This window comes from Lemur catta, chromosome 1 (assembly GCF_020740605.2).
Source record: "Lemur catta isolate mLemCat1 chromosome 1, mLemCat1.pri, whole genome shotgun sequence".
Taxonomy (NCBI): domain Eukaryota; kingdom Metazoa; phylum Chordata; class Mammalia; order Primates; family Lemuridae; genus Lemur; species Lemur catta.
In genome coordinates this window covers 258,977,816-258,999,005 of record NC_059128.1, presented here as the reverse complement: position 1 = coordinate 258,999,005, position 21,190 = coordinate 258,977,816, and the positions used below count along the sequence as shown (strand labels likewise).

Here is a 21,190-nt window from a genome sequence, read left to right as displayed (position 1 = left end):
AGTTTTGGCACTGCATATTCACCTATTCTAAGGAATTTGTGAATGAGATACTTGGGTTCAGCACATACCTGGAAGACTGGCTTTTCCTCGAATTATGACCAATTACTGCATCGTCTGTTTGCCCACAATCCTTGTCTGTATTCAGTTCCATGTGTTAAAGAGCCACGTGGCCTTTCAGATTTGTAGATTAGGTAAACTAGGTAAACATTTTTGCTGAGATATTGAAGAAAATTACCAATATCTATTATCCAAAAGTTAGAAAAAAACGAGGAAGGCGAACTGGTAGTTTGCAATCACATTTTTGATGGAAGGTTTTCTGATGCAGAGACTGGAAGGTGTTTTTGAAATTCTCACACAGAGCTTGTACAACATCTCATCTCTTACTCTTGTTTGGGTCTCCAAACGATAGCACTATAGGAGTAAGAGTAGACTTGAAATAGCCAACATTTTAATGGTCTGTATCCAGGGTTCTGTCATCGGAGTTGTCCAGAAAAATCTTATTTACTGAGTTTTGTTAAAGTAGATTCTAGATCACTGGAACTCCCGGTTACCTAACAGAAACTGACAACAGGTTTCTTTGTAGGAAGATCACATCACTTTTGGTCTCAAATTATTTTCACAAAAATATTTAAAAATAAATGTTTAGCATCCTAATAGAGATGGCCAAGTACACTTAAGGCAAAACAGCATGCACGAGAACCAGCAGAAACAACAGGCAACAGACAAGATCCACAGGCATCGGAAAGAATGTAGTACAGCCATTTTGACAAACTATTCCGCATTATTTATTAAAATTGAAGAAATCTACTCTTACGTATAAAACAAACAGATATACCTTCATATATGCATTAATATATGTCTTCAAGAATATTCAGAGTATTAACACATATTAGCCACATATAGGCAACAACACAAATATACACCAATAGGAGAATGAATATATAAGTTGGGGTATGTTAATATGAGATACTGTACAGCAGTGAATGACTACATTTACACCTGACAGTCTGGCTTAATTATCACAAATACTAATAATTGAAACAATCCAGACAGAAAAGCATACATAAAATATGAATTAACTGATATATATTTTCAAAATGAGCAAATTTAAATTATAGGTTTTGGGAGGCATCCTTAGAAGGTAAAGAAGAACAAAAATGATTTCATTAAAAGAGGATATGGCTGTTATTTTTAGGGGAGCAGAGAAGCTTGTGATTGAGTAAGAGCACACTGGAGGCTTCTAGGTGTCATTTCTTGACAAAGGTGTGGTAGCTACATGGCTATTTGCTTTCTAATAATTAATCTATAGCTTTATGTTTTATGTTCTTTTCTGCATATGTGTTATATTTTACAACAAAAAGATAATTCAAAAGCCATATCTGCTCTCCCCACCCTCCTTGAAACCAAGGGAATGAATGACCCAAGCAGAGCAACCTGCCCTGCCCCCTCCATCTGATAAAAGGGAAATGACATGACTGAATCGAGGGCTGCTTGTAAGTTAATAATCAAATATCTTTTGCTTCCCCCGATTCCTAGGCAGTCCTATTGGTTCAATTCTACTTCAGTGGCAGGTTGGAGAGAACAGGAGAATGGTGGCTTCAAACCAGAACCCCTAGTCTTGGAACTCCATGTTGAGTTCAGATATGAGGAAATTTCACAGATCTCCAAAATTGTTGGATTTCTTTTTTCTCTTTTCTTTTCTTTTTCTGTTTCTTTCTTTCTTTCTTTCTTTTCTTTTCTTTTTCTTTCTTTTTTTTTTTTTTTTTTTTTTGCTTTTTTGGTCATATTTAGAAGACTGACGTTCCTTGTTTAAATTTCATGAGCTAAGTGGGTGATGGGATGTAAGGCGGGATTGGCTAACATACTCTCACCACTGTCACGATTAAATCATACATATACTTCACTGGATTCTAGGGAGTTCTAATGAAGTCATATAAGTTGTCCTTTGTCTGTCTTTATATGCTGAACACCCCCTGCCCCTTGTAATGCACATGGTCAGTGTTCTCATGCCCCTCTATCACTGCAGGTTCTGTTACATACTAGAACTAAATCAAGTTGCTGAATCCAAATTTTCACTGTCAGATCTGAGTATTTATTTCTGTTATACTAAATCTATCGTTGACCTCTCTCATTATTTCACTTTATTGTGGGAAACTTTTTGTGTCCCAAGCCAAAGCATTGCAATCTTACTCAACAGCAAAATATTATCTGAAATCATGGTCCTGAGTATTCTGAGCCTGCTACCCCTTTTCACCTATGGCTCCCCTGGGTTATAGACCCCATATGGGTAATGATCTCAGAATTTGTAACTTCACCAGTGCCCCAAGGATCTACAGATCTACAGAAGCCCTTAAATCATAGCTGTGTTTTTTTTCTATTTCAGCATATTACAGGGGTACAAATATGTAGGTTACATATATTGCCTTTGCCCCGCCTGAGTCAGAGCTTCAAGTATGTCCATCCCCCAGATGGTGTGCACCATACCCATTAGGTGTGAATATACCCATCCCTTCCTCCCCGCTCCCACCTGCCCAAAACCCAATGAATGCTACTACTATATGTGCACATTAAGTATTGACCGATTAATACGAATTTGATGGTGAGTACATGTGGTGCTTGTTTTTCCATTCTTGTGATACTTCACTTAGTAGAATGGGCCCCAGCTCTATCCAGTATAATACAAGAGGTGCTAGATCACCGTTGTCGTTTGTGCCTGAGTAGTATGCCATATTGCTTTTCTACCCACTGGGAGCAATAGCTGTGTGTTTTATGTCACTCTGGCAAGTTTTTCCAGCCAAGGCAACATAGTCTTTGGATTTTTCCAGTTAGTGAATCTAGCACCTGCAAGTCCTAGGCATTGTCATTCAATGTGAGATCAAATCATCACCCTGACCTAAAAGGTCCTATGTGACTTGGCTTTATTTCCTTCAGTGCTGCCTCTCACATGTTATACTTCAGCCACCCTGGCTTCTTTAAATACACCAAGCATGCTTCGCAGATCTGGCCTTGGCTTACTGGTTCTCATCCTGCACAACTTTACTCAGCTCCAGCCTCTTCAGTGGGAAATTCCCTAACCAAATTACTTAAAAAGTACAACTATCATCCTCACTCAGCACTTTCTGTCCCCTATTCTACTTAATTTTTCTCCATAGCTTTTATTATTATCTGAAATATTGTATTTTTACTTGTTTATTATGTCTTTCTTCCATTAGAATGTATTTTCCACTAGTACGAGGATTTTTGCTTTCACTTATGCGTTCATAGCATAAAGAACTGTGACTGACCTATAGTAAACTGGGGACTGGTAAACATGTTAAATTAATGAAATATAATTTCCATGAAGAATTACTTTGAAGAATTACTACCAGAAAACTCATCTTTTTAAAAATAGCATTTATTTTATTTTCAATTCAAATTTTTAAAGAGTCATTTTCAATGGATTTTATAAGAGATTTTGTTTTGTACGAGTTAGTGCCTGATTATATACGCTTTGTGATTCTTGGGTGCTTTTTTTCTCAGGTTTAGGTATCAAAGAGCCATTGGGACATATAGATTTTTATCCAAATGGAGGAACGAAACAACCTGGCTGTCCTAAATCGATTTTTTCAGGTATACTACGCCAGTATTTTAGAATGAATTACATATGACATTTTGGTTTCATCACCATTGCCCATGATGCGGGAGAGTTATTGACCAAAAATTGTTTAATTTGACCCTGCTTAGTTCTTAAAGGAAACCAGCAGGCATCTCATTTGATCATGGATGAGACCTATTATATAGTCTCAATAGTTTTTAATTCATTATTTTAAACATTAGAAGACATTATAAATCATTGAGGAAGCATGAAAATATCATATAACAGAGTTTCATCTCAGGATTTAGACTTAACCATCACAATGTTACTTTACAAACACAAAACATAAACTCCTGACACTTGCTTGTCCTGTACATAGAGATAACTGAGCAGCTGCTCCAGGAGTATAATATGGCTCATTTTAGAGCCATAGCAAAGAAAATGTTATTAGGTCCACAGTGACAACTGGTCAAGTGGCACATGGACAAAAAAGGCCGCTATAGCTAGAGAAGTTTGGTCAAAAGGACAAAGATGTGAGAGGTTGGGAAAGAGAAAGGAAATTATAAAACTTTAATGTTACCTGGTTTCATAATCATGTCTGACATTGGGTGGAAATGTTAGGAGTGCAGAGTTAGAAGGGAGAGATGTGTACCCTAATTATTAAGTATAGTGGCACTGTGCATGTACAGCTTATTAAATTATAGAAATTTAACATCTTTGTTGTGTTGATGGTTACTTTAGAAAATTTAGTATAAATATCACAGAAAAGGCATATTAAATTTAAGTTTCAGTGTTACTGTTTGTTTAGTGACTTGAGATAATACTGTGTATTTTTGTCAATACTTTAATATTAATAAGGTACATAGTGTTTAGTAGAACTTATTCTTTAACTTTTCTCTAATTTACTTGAACTTGGCTTGATACATTACAGTTATTTTGCTTGTTTTTTAACCCTTAGGAATTGAATATATTAAGTGTGACCACCAGAGAGCAGTTTACTTATTCATGGCATCTTTGGAAACAAACTGCAATTTTATTTCATTTCCTTGTCATTCATACAAAGATTACAAGACTAGCTTATGTGTGGACTGTGACAGCTTTAACGAAACATCATGTCCTTGGCTAGGTAAGAGAGCTGGTTATAGTTACAATAATTCTTTCTGAAAATGAATAGCATTATTGTGTTTGCAGTTTCTTCTGGTAGCTAAACTATGCTTTATGTTTACTTGTTAATACGTTTACATTTTTGGAAAAATTATCTGTGGAGATGCGGTACAAGAATAAATATTTCATTTCCTCCTAAATAATTTCAGATATTTAATGAGAGGAACTTGATCAACTGCCTTTCTATGCTCAATATAGTGGGCAAATTTTGTGGCCTCACAATGATCCTTGTTCTTGATGTACAAAAGGATCTGATGGTATCATCCAGTCATTTTTCCATTTAAGGAAAGAAACTTGCACATTCTTGGCAGCTGTGAGAGGCTTTTTTTTTTTTTTAATGGAAAGTCTTAGAAGCAAGTGAAGAGGTGTGATCCATAGTTAGCTTTTCATTTGCTTTTAGCAAGTAGACATGAATCATACATGGTTCACACCTTTTAAATCGATAAAGCTTGGTAAGAACAGTTAAGCATTAAAGCTTCTGATAAATAAAGCCTGCCAGTAGGAAATTATACAGAAAAAAGAATCCACATAAAAATAGAATACAAAAACTAGAAAGAATCTCAGAGGCTGGTTTGTTTAGGGTTTTTCAAAGAGAATGCAAGACCCAAGCATGCAATGAGTATGTAAATATCTGCTTAGTATCAGGACAGGATTTTCTCGAAATGTTTCCAAAGCCAAAGGGGCTCGAGGAATGGGAAGCAATACAAAGGCTAAATTAAACCATATGTTACCAGCTGTCTTCAGTAGGGCTAATGCACATGGAGAATCTCTAGGAGGGGCATGTACTGTACAGGCTTTGTCAAATTTTTATTTTTTTTCATAGACCTCTTCTGTCTATAAGACATCATGTGGGATTCATTTTCTTTAGACATTATGTTATGGATTGCTTTTCTGGCCCCATCCTTTTTTCGTATCATGAGAAAATTGTGAACCAAAGTGAAAATATGGATTGCTTAAGGGTAAAAGTGAGAACTAGACTTAAACCTCTGATTCTCAATTCAGCATTCTTTCTACTACATTCAAATCTCAAATTTAAAGGTAGCAATGTGAGACAAAAGAAATACATGAATAAATATGAGGAATATATTTATAAGTATATTTTGTAAATATGTAAATATACAATTCATATTTCTATATGTACATATAATGTATGTATCTGAGATATATACACAATATGTAGTGTATAGAGTCTCACTATACTATGTGTGTGTATGTATATATAGTGTATATAATGTATATTTAGGCATACCATATCTGTGTATCTAGGTATAGAGAATTGGGGACTATACTCAGGGAGCTAAATTGCAGTTTAAGTTTTATATAATCAATTTACTCTGCTGAAATCACTACAAATATTACAAGTAAAATTCTGAAATTAAAATATAATAGTAAAAGCTTCTACAAGTGGACTATAGCCATATAGAGTATGCTAAACTCTGATAAGGTTTTCGGGGAGCAAATTTATTAGTGATTCCTGAATTTAAGAATTTTTGTTGTAATTATTATAAATTAAATGCCACATTATTTGAAAAAAATGCCTTTTAAGTTATAAAAATCCATGATGATTATGATGATGATTATTTGCATTTATCCTTTAGTCACTTTAGTGATTTGAAATTTTTTTTCTGTGATATTTGGTGGAAGTCCAATTTCCAATGTTCTGTTTCTCAAATCTCAGGTTATCAAGCTGAGCTACTAAAAGGAGTTTTGAGAGAAAGAATGCAAGGAGGAACTCTTAGGACCACTGTGTTTTTGGATACTAGTGGCAGATATCCATTCTGTAGTAAGTTACTAACATTTTTAATAAATGAACAAATTATTGGTTTTTTTTATACCCATTTATATTTTGTTCAAAATGTTCTTTGTACCCACTCAAATTTCATCATGTATTTTCAGGGAAATTAAAAATTTGTTAGAGCCAATTGGACAAATTCAACTAAGGGCTTGATTTTTTAGGCAAAATGATCAGATACTTAGGTGATATTTTCTCAAAGAAACAATTAAGGCGTCCCCCCATATTTACATAATTATCCTTCACACCCCTAGAGTTACTTCAGCATGTAACATGTTAAGGAGCCTAACACATCTATCTACACTGTTAACGTCTATTTGGGAACTAAACCTAAACTATGTAAGTACAAAAAAGAGCAAGTGCATAATAATCCTCCCAATACATTTAGTGTTAGACAAGAGGAGAAAACCTGCAGAACAAGAGAGAATCTCATAGAAATATATTAAATAATTAGATTTATGGGGAGGTATTAAAGAAAGCAAAATTATTCTATTAGGAGATGAAAAGCTGGAAGTTGTTTGTATGTAACAGTGAATTCTATTATATGAATAATCTTATGAGGGCAGTTTCAAGTTATTCTCATTGGCCATGATTACTAGCGGATAAACATTCATAATAGATTTTCATACTATAAGATATTTTAGGTCAGTTGCTGTTGATGTTTTGTAGTTATAGTCACTATCAACTTCAAGATATTATTCTTTAAACATTAGTGATGTGTCATATCATACAGAGTTGGGCCTGTCCACTTTTCAAGCTAAAATTTTTATTAAGTTTATTTTAGATTCACATGCAGATGTAAGAAATGATACAGAGAGATACTGTCTATACTTTATCCAGTTTCCTTCAATGATAACATTTTGCAGCACTATAGAATAACATCACTAACAGTGTATTGACATTGATACAACCCACCCATCTTAATCAGATTTCCCCACAGGAGTGCAGTGTGTGTGTGTGTGTGTGTGTGTGTGTGTGTGTATGTATTTAGCTCCATACCAATTAATCACATGTATAGCACTAGGCACCCCCACCACAGTGAGGATACTGAACAGTTCATCACCACAAGTATCTCTTATATTGCGCTTTTATAACCACTTATACCACCCCCTACCTCATGGTTTCTAACCCCTGGCATCCATTAATACATTTCTAAAACTTTGCCATTTCAAAAATATTATAAAAAGGGAACCATCACTCAGTATGTAACCTTTTTAGTTGGCTTTTTCCCCCACTCGGCATCATTCCCCAGAGGTTCATCCATGTTGTAGCACGTATCAATAATTCATTCCCTTTGACTGCTGAGTAGTATTCCATCTATGCATGTGTGTGTATAATGGTCTGTTTATCCATTCATCTGGTGAAGAGTATCTGGGATGTTTTTAGTTTTTGGCTATTACAAATACAGCTGCTATGAATATTGTGCACAAGTTTTTGTATGAATGTGCTTTCATTTCTCTGTCATAAAGGCCCAGGAGAGCAATTTCTAGACATAAACTAATCTCATATTTAGCTTTAAAAAAAAGACAAAATGTTTTTCAAGGTAGCTATACCATTTCACATTTCCCCAAGTATAAGTGATCCGATTTCTCTGACTCTTTCCCAGAATTTGGTGTTGTCATTATTTTTAAAATCTTATCTGTTCTGATAGATGTATAATGATACTTCGTTGTGGTTTTAATTTGCAAGTCCCTGATGGCTGATTACATTGAATATTTCTTTTATGTATCCTCTTTGGTGAAAAGTGTGTTCATGTATTTTGGCCATTTTCTAAATTTGTGTTTGTTTTGTTTGACTGCTTTTTTAACTATTGAGTTTTGAAAATTCATGATATATTTTACAAGTTAGCCTTTGTTAGGTATTTGGTCTGGAAATATTTTTTTACACTCTGTAACTTGTCTTTCATCCTTTTCACAAAGTTCTTTGTGTAACAAAAATGTTGAGTTTTGATGAGAAGTAATTGATTATTATTTCCTTTTAAGTATCATGCTTTAGATGTCAAGTTGAAGAACTCTTTGTTGAGTCCATGGTCCTAAAGATTTTCTCCTATAAATCTTTCCAAAAGTTTTTTTGTTTTAGTTTTATGTACCACATTTACATCTGAAACCTATTCTGATTTAGTTTATGTATAAGACTTAGGTACATTTTCTCCACATCATTTGTTGGAAAGGCTATATTTTGTTAAGTGTATTTGCATATTTATCAATAATCAATTAAGCATATTTGTTTAGGCCTATTTCTGTTAGGCCTATAATCTGTTCTCTATTCTGCTCCATTGATGTATGTATTCATCCTTTTCCGGTACCATATAGTATGGATGAATATAGATATGTAATATTCTTTAATATCTATGTAGAGTGACTATTTTCTCTTTATTTTTCTTTGTAATGACTATTTTGGATATTCTAGCATATGTGCCTTTCAATATAAATTTTAGCATATGGTTGTCTATGTCTAAAAAAACTTTTCTGGTGTTTTGGTAGGAATTGCATTAAACCTATAGATTAATTTGGGGAGAATTGACAGCTTCATCATCCTGTCTCCTAATTCAAGAATATAATATGTCTTTCCGTTTACTTTGATCCTTTGATTTATTGATTTTTTTCATTAGCATTTTGTAATTTTCAGCAAACAAATCCTGTACATTTTTTGTTACATGTATAACAAGTAGTTTTGTTTTTGAGTGAGTGATTGTAAAGGGTATGTTTACATTTTGGTATCTCCATGTTCATTACTAGTATATATAAATGAGATTGAATTTTTTATATTGAATTTGTTTCCTGGGACCTTATTGAATTCCTTTTTATTTTTAGGATTCTTAAACATAGAATTATTAAAATTTTCTATGTAAACAATGATGACATCTGCAAATAGAAATACTTTTATTTCTTCTGTTTTAATCTGGATGCATTTTATTTCTTTTTCTTGACTTATTGCAGTAGCTACAACTTCCAGATCCTATGTTGAATAAGAGGGGTAAGAGCAGACATCATTACCTTAGGGAAAAACATTCAGTCTTTCACCATTAAGTGTGATGTTACTTATAGACTTTTAGTAGATACTCTATAAAATTGAGTTAATTCACCCTCTGTTACTAACTTGCTAAGAATTTTTCCTCATAAATGTGTGTTGGATTTTGTCAAATGTCTTGCATGCATCAGTGATATTATCATATGACTTTTTATCTTTAGGTTGTTAATATGTTGGGTTACAGTAATTGATTCTAGAATATTGAACTTGCTTTGCATTCCCACAATAAATCCCACGTGGTCATAGTGCACATTTTTTATACATTGCTGGATTTTGTTCGTTACTATTTTGTTGAGGATTTTTGTGTCTAAGTTAATGAGCGATACATGTTGGTAGCATTCCTTTTTGTATTATCTTTTCCTGGTTTTCCCATAAAAGTAATAGTGTACTCATACAAGAGTAATACAACTTCATAAAATGAGTTGGAAATTTTCCCTTCTTTATTCTATTTTCTGGAATAGACTGTGCAAAATAGGTCTTGATTCTTTGAAAGTTTGGCAGAGTTTTCCAGTGAAACCATTGTTTTATATTCTATTGTTTTCCTTTATCAAATTTCATTAAATTTTGAGCTCTCTTTCTCTCTCTCTCTCTCTCTCTCTCTGTGTGTGTATATATATATATATATATATACATATATATATATATATACACACACTGTGTGAGCATGTTTGTGTGTGTATATATAGGAGGATATATATATATCCTTCTTTCTGCTTTCTTTGGGTTTATTTTGTTCCTCTTTTTAAATTTTCTTGAGGCAGGAACTTAGATTGTTGTTTTGAGATATTTCTTCTTTTCTAATGTGAGTATTTAGTGCTAAGAATTTCCCTCTCAGCACTGTTATATCTGTATTCCACATGTTTTGATATATTGTATTTTCTCTTGTATTCTGTTCTTTATATTTTTTTGAAAATTCCTCTTTGACCATGGGTTATTTACAAGTATGTTGTTTAATTTCCACTGTTTGGATATTTTTCTGTTGTCTTTCTGTTAGTGATTTTCTAGTTTGATTTCATTACAGTTAGTGAGCAAACTCTGTATAATTTCAATTCTCTTAAATTTGTTGAGGTTTTCTAAATAGTCCAGGATTGCTCTATTTAGGTGAATGCTTCATAGGTACTAGAAATACATGTGTATTCTGCTTTTGTTGGGTAGAATATTATTTATATGTTTATATATACATATGTTGTATGTATTATAAAGTGTTATATAATATATATGTTTATATATATATCAATAAGATTTTTTTGGTCTCAGACATCATCAACTCATTACAGCATCAACTCAAAGTCAAAAATATTTTCTAAACTCAACAGACAAAAAGTTTGTAATCTCATTGCCTAATTCACCTAAATCAGGTTTGACTGAAGCTCTAGCCATAATCAACCCTTAGGCACAATTTGCCTCCATCTCTGAATCTGTGAAAGTCAAGAATCAAGTTACCTGCTCCCCAAATATGATAATGGGACAGGCATGAGTTATCAATTATAGACATTCTTGCAAAAGGTTTAAAAAAAAGGAAGAAAAATAGTCAACAGCTGCAAACAATTTTACAACCCAACCAGGCAAATCTGATTTGTTTTCAAGTGCTGGGAATAATCTCCTGTGTTTCATGGCTCTGCTCCCTGGGTTCACAGCTCCACATTTTTGGCTTCTCTAGTTATCCTCCTTCTTCTTTTTTAAAGGTATGAATGGTAGCATAGATTTTCATCTGAGTAGTTTTATCAACCTGTTTCTTGTTTGTGGAATTTTGGGAGGGTATCACAATGCTTTTTCATTTCGTACTCTTTCTGTTACTTTCAGCCTGAACTGGCAGAGTTTATGCTGCTATAATATTCTCAAAAACCTTGTGGATCTCTGTGTCAGTCACAGAGATGCACTCCATTAGAGAAGAACCTTCTCCGTATATCTTTTCTAGAGAATAATGCCTCTATTATTGGCTTCTGCTAAAATGGCTGAGGAAATCTGTGAGTCACTTAATATTTTTTCAGAGCCTGTTGTGTGACTAAATACTCTGACTTTGATTTTTCTGAGGGAAAAGATTGTTCAGGCACATCCTCAGCTTTTTCTCTGGAGAACAAATTCCTTATGGTCAATCTCTTAGTTTTAGCATCTTTTGTAAACTTGCTAGGCTGAGGATTTCCGAAATTATCAAGTTGGGATACTTTTTCATTTACATATTTCCATTAATGAATTTCTGTCTTTCCTCTCAAAATTCACTCTGAGTACCAAGAAGAAACCAGGCCTCACTTTCAACCCTTTGCTTTGAAATTCCCGCAGATAAATGTCCAATTTCTTCATCTCCAATTTCTGTTTTCTGCATAATTGCAAAACATAATTCCTCTAAGCTATATACCACCATGCAACAAGGATTCTTTTTCTTCCAGTTTTCAATAACATGTTTCTCATTTCCTTCTGAGTTGTCAACAGCAGCACTCTTAACATCCATATTCACTCCATTAGACATGCATATTTCTGCCAACAGTCTGTTCACAATGCATGTTTTCTCTACCATGTTGCTTAATTCCTCCTGAGTCCTCACTAGCAGAGCTGTTAGCATCCACATTTCTACTAACAATCTATTCAAGGCAATCTAGGTTTTTCAATTATGCTCTTCAGAATTCTTCAAGATTCTTCTCGTTGCCAATTTCAAAGCCACATTCCCATTTTTATGTGTTAGTTATAGCAGCATCTCATTCTTCATACCAAAATCTATATTCATTTTCTATCACCACAAGGACAAGTTACTACAAATATAGTGGCTTAAAACAACACTAATTTATTTTCTCACATTTCTGTCGGCCAGAAGTCTGACACAGATGTCAGTGTAATAAAATCAAGGTGTCAGGGTACTGCGCTCCTTTCTGAGGCTACAGGACAGTATCTATTTTCTTGCCTTTTCCAACTTTTAGAGGCTGTCCACATTCGTTGGCTTATGGCCTCTTCTCCCTCTTTTCCCTCCTACAATGGTGGGTTGTGTCTTCACATTGCATCCGTCTAGCCCTTCTTCTATATCACATCTCTTTTTCTGAATCCCTCTTCTGTCTTCTTCTCTTAAGGCTCCTTGTAATGACTTTGGACCCACCTAGATAAACCAGGATAATCTCCCCATTTTAAGGGCAACTGATTAACAACTTTAATTCCATTTACAATCTTAATTCTTCTTTGCTATGTGAGGTAATATGCTCACAGGTTCCAGGGATATATTTGGACATATTTAGACACATGGAAATATTTGGGGAGGCACACCACAATTACGATATGTGTATGTGAATCATCAAAGTCCAGTGGTATCAATATTTTGCCTCTCTAAGTGAAATGTGGAGACCTGGCTTCCATCTAGGTTCCTTGGCATTCCCCACTTTTAAATATCATTGTCTTGAATATCAGATTGAGTGATGATTTTTTTTGTTTCAATCATCAAATTAGATTTATTTAGTTAATGAAGTATAGGATAATCTATTGTGTACTCATATTTCTTTTCTTCTCATTGTTCCTTCTTTCCTCCTGATGCTCCAAGATAACTTAATCAATTCCTTTCTGTTTGAAGAAATTGCTTCTGACAATTTTTAAGTGAGATTTTCTTTTAGTTTTTTTTTTTTTTTGTCTAGGATCATCTTTATTTCCCTTTTACTCTTAGAAGATACTTTTGCTGAATATAAGATTGAAAGTTGATAGCTTTTTCTTTGAACACTTGGAAAATGTGCCACTTTCTTTTGGCTTCAAAGGCTTCAGTTAAGAAATCCATTGCAACCCCAATCTCTGTTCTGAAGATAATGCATCATTTTTCTCTATCTGCTTTCAAGATTTTTATTCCTTTGTTTTTACTTTTTCGGTTTCATTATGATGTGTCTTGGTGAGGATTTATTGAGGTATGTCCTATTTCAGGTTCACTCAACTTTTTGAATCTGTGTGTTTATTTCTTCCACTAAATTTAGAAAATTTTCAGTCATTATCTCTTTGAATTTTCTTTCAGCCTAACACTCTTTTCTCTTCCTGACACTTTACTACCCTAAATTTTACATCTTTTACTATAGTCCCACAGGTCCCTGAGGCTTTGTTTATTTATTTTTCTTCATCTATTTTCTGTCATTCAGATGGAGTGACAGGTTGATTTGTCCTCAAGTTCACTGATTTCTTCGTCATTTCCACTCTGCTATTGAACATAAACAGGGAATTTTTAATCTGTTATTGTATTTTTTATCTCTGTAATATCTATATTTTTTTATAATTTCTTTTTCTTTGCTAGTATTTACTTTTTTCCTTTTTTTTTCAAGAAACATGGTAACTGACTTTAAAGCATTTTTGTCTACTTTAAAAATCCTTGTCAGATAATCCCAGCACCTAATTCATCTCTATGCTCACATCAGTTGATTGCCTTTCCTCAATAATATTGTGGGGTTTTGTTGTTGTTGTTGTTGTTCATGGTCTGATTAGTAATTTTCAGTCACACCCCAGACATTTTGTCTATTGTGTCCAAATTTGGGTCTTATTTGACTCTTTTATTTTAGCAGGCAGTCACCCTGTTTAGATGTTGGCTTTAGGTGTTTTAAGGCTGTGATTTTTTGATGCATAAAGCTTCAGAAGGACTATTATAGTTTCCTGGTGACTTGCTTCTTTTTTGCTTTATACTTCAACTGCAGCATTCTTCACAGATTATTTAGTCAGATTCTGTCACAGCAACAATTTGCCTCTTAGACCCTTTGAATCTTTTTTCTTCTTTTCTGTCTTCAACATTACATTCTGGAGTGTTTTACTTCCATTTCTCTCTTAAAAATCAGTATTAATTATAAATACTATTACATCAAATACTCAAATACTTATATTTACCAATTTTAGTTTTCTTTTTTTCAGAGATAAACCTTTTTAATGTTTGTGAAATGCTTTCAGTTTTATGTATATAATTATATATACAATATAAAAATATTTTCTGCAATTTTATAATTTACATAAATAAAAAGGTACAATATGTAAGGAACAAACATTTGTAACTTTTTCATATAAAATGATTTAATATTACATGGTATTTACTACACTATCATTGTATTATTTAAAAGTATGATTTTAATACCTACAAAATCCATATAAGTAATATTTTAATTATTTTTCAGTTTTTCTATATTATAAATGATATTTTATCAGATAGACTATTGCATGAGAAAAACAATTTGACCAATTATTTCTTTAGAGTAGATTCCTGGAAACGTAACTTCAAAAAAATTGGCAATGGGTACCAACATTTTAATAAAAATTACATTTTCAATAGAAATGTATGGGATGTTATTAACTTATATCCTCATTATCACCAGCCTAATTGTCTTTTAAATTATAAGAAAAATTGTCATTAACATTACAATTTTCATTACTATGAATATTAATTAGGTTGGATAATCTTGGCCCTTTTAATTTGCTTTTGTGCATATTGTTAAGCCCTTTTAATATACTATATAAATAAGTGTATCATGTTATATTATGTAATAGGATATATACACATATAACACACAGAATAGCCATTTATTTTCTGGACAGTTTTTGTTCTGTTTTATATCTATACTCTTAAATACTTCAGATGATAACACATCATTTGCCTGTTGTAGTTACATATTTTAATATTTGGTGGTATACTTTCACCTCAATACTCTTCTCTTAAAAAATGACCTTAAAGAGTTTGCCCATTAATCTTTTCCAGATTTCATTAACATTCAGTTCATTTTTTTTTTTAATGGAAAACTTCATCCATCCATTGAAGAACATCTTGGTTGTAACTAGTTTTGGCTATTATGAATAAGCTGCCCTAAGCATTCCTCTACAGATTTTTATGTAAATAATTTTTATTTCTTAGAGATAAATGCCTAGGAGTACAAATATTGGTTCATTTCTTTTAAGAAGCTGCCAAATGCTTTTCCACAGTGGTTGTAATATTTACGTACCCATTAGAAATGTATTAGTAATATATTTTTTCTCCAACCCAACCAAAATTTGGAATTGTCACTCCAATTTCAGTTTTCTACATTTTATCTTATCTCCTTCCCTTTCCTACTCCTTTCTTCTAGGTTTAATTTCATTCTTGCTGAAATATACCCTGGCAGTTGTTAGGGTGGGGAATTCAATGTGGGCTGAGAAAGATTTCTCACACAATTATTAGGCTATGTAGAAGTAAAGATTTATTTGTTTTCCTGAGAAAGAAAGAAAGAGAGAACAAGAGAAATAAAGATAGAGAGAGAAAGAGAGAGTGGAGAGAGAGATATGCCACAAGTACATAGAGGAAGGAGTGAAAATGCTGGGCAGCTGAGAGAAAGTTCCTTCGTGCTTTTAAAGGGTAAAAATAGCTTTTTTTTTCTCTCCTCTCTTTCAGTAGACTGATAACAGTAGCAGCTTCAAGATGCCAGGGAGTTCTTTATTTTTTCTTTTCTCTGTGAGGCTGTGTTATCTGAGTCCTTGAAATCTTGGTTTTGGGGGGCAGGAACTGAGGCAGAGAGCTCACACTCCTACTGTCCACTTAGGGCTCTTCAATTCTGAGAAAGAACTCTTAGAGACAAGAAGTTAGGTCACAGGTGTTTTAATTAAACATAGGGTAATTGTGCTGTGAGTTTATTTCCCTTACTTTCTGTCAGGTAATTTTCCTCTGTTAGAAGTTCATAGTAAGGCCACTTTTCACCAGTGACTTTTCACTAATAGTTTGTCCAGTCTTTTTTTGTTTTTCTTGTGAAAATGTACTTACCTTTCCCTCACTCAGGAATGAAAATACAATTCAGACAGAATTCCATGATCAGAGTTAATTTAGCTCAGCATTTTTAATATACTAATTCTTTTGTTTTTAGATAAATTGCTCTCAATATGATTGTTCCCTGAAAATAATTTGTAGCTCTCTTCTGATTGAATTCATTTACTGATTTATTTTGCTTTATTATCATTTTGCAATCTAAATCATCTAAGTCTGAATTAAAAATTAATGATAAAAGGTTTCTGCTATTTCAAAATAGACTCATGTCTTCCATTAACATAGAAAACTCTCAGCAGTCAGCTCTAATTCAAAATTCTCCCTTCACAGAAAGCTAGATTTTTTTTCCAAAAACATATTACCTTAATCCTTGCATTTTTTATATAAATGTTTAGGTGTCCTTCACCATGTGACTTAGTGTAAATTTAAATTCCATGTTATTTGGATTTTTGTTTAGTCTCAGGGATCAATTTTTATTCACCTGAGACCCACACAACCAGTAGGAGAATTTTCCTAGTTCTTTTTTTATTCAGTCTATAACATGATAAAAGCTTTTTATTTTGATCACCAAATTTATTTCATTAGAAAACTAACAGCTTTGCTAATACAACAGTGAAGAATATACAAATATTCATTTTAATCTGAATGCAATTACATTTCATCCATTTAAACAGGTGTGGGATTATAATCTTTCAAAAGAAAGCTTTTGAAACATATTTGGAAATGCAGATCTGATAAAGATGCTTGTATTCTGCATTGCAAAGGGATTTTTAATTTAATCATCAGGTATTTGTAAGTCACAAAAAAAAAAGTTAGTGGTTTTCCAGCACAAATTATTTTTGTGTTGCAGGTTTTCTGATAGCCTGAATCTTTTGACCATTACTACCTTTGCCCTTTTTTTACGGTTTTTTTACTTCAGAATATTGTGAGGGAACAAATATTTTGGTTACATAGATCGCTTTTGTACTGTTTGACTGAAAGTTATAAGTGTGCCCATCACTCAGATAGTGTACATTGTACCCATTAGGTATGATTCCACCCTTTGCCTCCTCCCCCCGCCCACTTGTACGACATCTGTTGAGTTATACTTCCCTCTATGCACATGACTGCTGATCAGTTAGTTAGAATTTAATAGTGAGTACCTGTGGTGTTTGATTTTACATTCTTGCCATACTTCACTTAGGAGGATGATCTCCAGTTTCATCCAGATTGCAGCAAAAGGCCTTAACTCAGGTTTTTTATGGGTGAGTAGTAGTCCATGGTGTACACATACCACTTTTTATCAATCCAGTTATGAATTGATGGGCACTTGGTTTGATTCCACATCTTTGGAATTGTGAATTGTGCTGCATTAAACATTCTAGTGCAAGTGTATTTTTGATAAAGTGACTTTTCCTTGGGGTAAATACCCAGTACTGGGATTGCTGGATGAAAAGGTAGGTCTACTTTTAGTTCTTTGCAGAATCTCCATAGTATTTTTATAGAGGTTGCACTACTTTGCAGTCCCACCAACAATGTATAACTGTTCCTTTCTCTCTGCATCCATGCCAGCATCTATTGTTTGGGGAGTTTTTGATAAAAGCCATTCTCACTGGAGTTAGGTGATATCTCATTGTGGTTTTGATTTGCATTTCTCTGATGATTAGTGAATTTTTTCATATGTTTATTGGCCATTAGTCTATCTTCTTTTGAAAAGTTTCTGTTCATGTCTTTTGCCTACTTTTTAATGGGATTGTTTGATTTTCAGTTGCTGATTTGCTTGAGTTCTTTATAGGTTCTGGTTATTAGCCCTTTATCAGATGTATAGCATGTGAATATTTTCTCCCATTCTTTAGGTTGTCCGTTTGCTTTGTTGATTGTTTCCTTGGCTGTTTTTAGTTTAATCAAATCCAATTTATTTATTTTTGTTGTTGTTGTGACTGCCCTTGGGGTCTTCATAAATTCTTTGCCTTGGCTGATACCTAGAAGAGCTTTTCCCACATTTTCTGCAAGAATTCTTATGGTTTCATGTCTTAGATTTAAGTCTGTCATCCATTTTGAATTAATTTTTATGAGAGGTGAGAGGTGTGTTTTCTGTTTCATTCTTCTACATGTGGTTTCTGTTTCATTCTTCATTCTATCCAATTTTTCCAGCACCATTTATTGAATAGGGCTTCTTTTCCCCAGTGCATATTGTTGTCTACTTTGTTAAAGATCAGAAGGCAGTATGTGGATGGTTTTGTATGTGCATTCTCTCTTCTGTTTCATTGGCCTATGTTTCCATTTTTGTGCCATTACCATGCTGTTTTCATTACTATAGCCTTGTAGTATAGCTTAAAGTCTGGTAAAGTGATGCCTCCAGATTTGTTCCTTTTGCTTAAGGTTGCTTTGGCTACTTGGCTCTTTTTTGTTTCCAAATGGAGCATAGAATTGTATTTTATAGATCTGTGAAAAATGATGTTGGTATTTTGATCAGGATTGCATTGAATCTGTAAAGCACTTTGGGTAGTACAGTCATTTTAACAATGTTGATTCTGCCAATCCATGAGCCTGATATGTTTTTCCATTTGTTTATATCCTCTGCAATCTCTTTCCTCAGTGATTCATAGTGCTCTTTGTAGAGATCTTTCACCTCCTTGATTAAATATTTTCCTAAGTATTTTATTGTATTTGTAGCTATTGAGAAAGGTATTGAGTCTTTGGTTTGATTCTCAGCTTGACTATTGTTGGTGTATAGGAGTGCTATTGATTTGTGTACATTGATTTTGTGTAGCCTGAGACTTTGCTGAGTTTATTTGTCAATTCCAGGAATCTCTTGGTGGAATCTTTGGGTTTTTCTAGATATAAAATCACATCATCAGCACAGAGCAGTTTTATGACCTCCTCTTTCCCCAGTTGGATACCCTTAATTTCCTTCTCTTGCCTGATTGCTATGGCTAGGACTTTCAGCACTATGTTGAATAGAAATGGTGACAGCGGTTATCCTTGTATTGTTCCAGTTCCTAGTGGGAATGCTTTAAACTTTTCCCCACTCAGTATGATGTTGGCTGTGGGTTTGTCATATATGGCTTTTATAATTTTGAAGTATATTCCATCTATGTCTATTTTGTTATCAGGTTTTATCATAAAAGGGGCTGAATATTGTCAAATGCTTTTTCTGCATCTATTGAGATGATGATATAATCTTTGTTTTTGTTTTTGTTTATCTGGTGAATCACATTTATGGATTTATTTTGTAACAACTCAATATATCATGCTGCCAGAAATCATTTGAGCAAATCTGAATGCCCACTTTGTGGGCAAGGTGAACCAAAGTACTTTGTCTGAATGAAGCTGGGCAGCCATTCCAAAGTAATAGGTGTGTCTTTACATCTCTGTGTCAGAAATTGACAAGGTCCAATTATAAGTCCTTTATCTTACTTGAGGTAGCACTAAGGATCAAGCACAAGGCATGAGGTTACTCTTGACTATTTAGTAGTAACAGTTAACCACTAGCATGCACAATTTTTGTATGTATATTTCTTACAGGATAATTTCATGCATTACATATTCCATTTAATATAATATATAATTCACAGAGAGTCAAAACTTCCTGTTTAGCCCTGAGAATATTGAGTATAGGGGTGAGTTCAGAATCTTTGACTCTGAAAGATATACTATACTAAATTTTAGTAAGGGCAATCTGAATAAGAACTACTATGAGCTTCCCCTGTATAGGATCATTTAATTTCACCATTATTCCTGAACAGCCAGTGAAATTGGGAATTATGTTTACTAAGCAAACGTGGCTAGTAATATTAATCAGATAATTAAGAAACTTTATCATATTTGCCTTAGATTTGTTATTGAAGAAGAAAAGTTGCTTAATTGGCCTAAATACTGAATATTTTCGGTTTGCAGGCCAATTAGCATTTAAAAACTAGTTGGTCAACTCTTCACCATAACTATGACTAACAGGCTTTTCCATTCTTCATTTTTAAAACTAGTCAAAAGTTGACAAACATGAAGTAAAATATATTACCTATTTACCAAATGAGTATCTCACAATAAAATTATTTGCATATGTTATATGCACCTAGATTACATCTATATGCATATGTGTATGCATATTTGCATATGTACCAAAACAAAACAAAGTTTAAAAAATAATGTGAATTGTATTCTATATTTTTGCTTTGTAGCCTATTATTTTGTTCTCAGTATAATTGTTCTGGATAAAACTATGAAGGATGGCTATATTTCATTTAAATTATTAAACCAGTTTGGAATGACTGAAGAGCCAAAGCTCTATGAGTAAGTACATTGTAGTATTTTCTTCTTTCATAAATTTAATGTTTGCTTTATTGAGTATGTTACACAACTGGTGATTATAAAAGTTAGATGAATGGAAGGAAAACTTTTTTCTTACTCTCTCTTTTGAGCCTTATTCCAATGTTCTTCCTTACCAGGTTGCCTTCTGATTCTCTCCAGTGTTCAGGCAACATCATGTTCTCAGTGATGTGAATAAATGTCCAGCAACTTCTGTCAATTGAGTGACACTGTTTTATTAATAGTATTTCAGCCTCCCAAATAATAGGGGAGGGTTTTGTTTTTTTCTCAACCTTCTATTTAACTTTGTATGTATGTACATAGTATATGTGGGTGTATATACATATTTTTAAGTTTAATAATTTCAAAGAGTGTTCTCAGCTTGAGCTTGTTTAATGTATATTTGTGTTTTTAATAAATCCTTAAATGAGAAAATTAATTTTATCTTAAACAAAAGAGTAATATAAAACTTCAGGTTACTATTATAATTGTAGTTTCCAATTTGCTGTGCTAGGATTCTAGAAAGCCACTAAATAATGAAACTGTTTTCAAAAGGCTCACAGGTGCCATTTCTAGTGATTATATAAAGGATAAAGTTATTGTGACTAGACTTGTAACAATT

At 33.3% G+C, this 21,190-nt stretch overlaps 1 protein-coding gene across 2 annotated transcripts in view; it reads left to right on the top strand.

The window, feature by feature from the left end:
* Window positions 1–21,190, top strand: part of LIPI (lipase I) — a 57,882-nt gene that overhangs the window by 21,516 nt on the left and 15,176 nt on the right. For both annotated transcript variants that reach the window (XM_045540459.1, XM_045540460.1), the window contains 4 exons: window positions 3,520–3,609; window positions 4,533–4,700; window positions 6,417–6,521; window positions 20,442–20,553. In XM_045540459.1, the coding sequence (XP_045396415.1) occupies window positions 3,520–3,609; window positions 4,533–4,700; window positions 6,417–6,521; window positions 20,442–20,553 (475 nt within the window). The remainder of the gene's footprint in view (window positions 1–3,519; window positions 3,610–4,532; window positions 4,701–6,416; window positions 6,522–20,441; window positions 20,554–21,190) is intronic.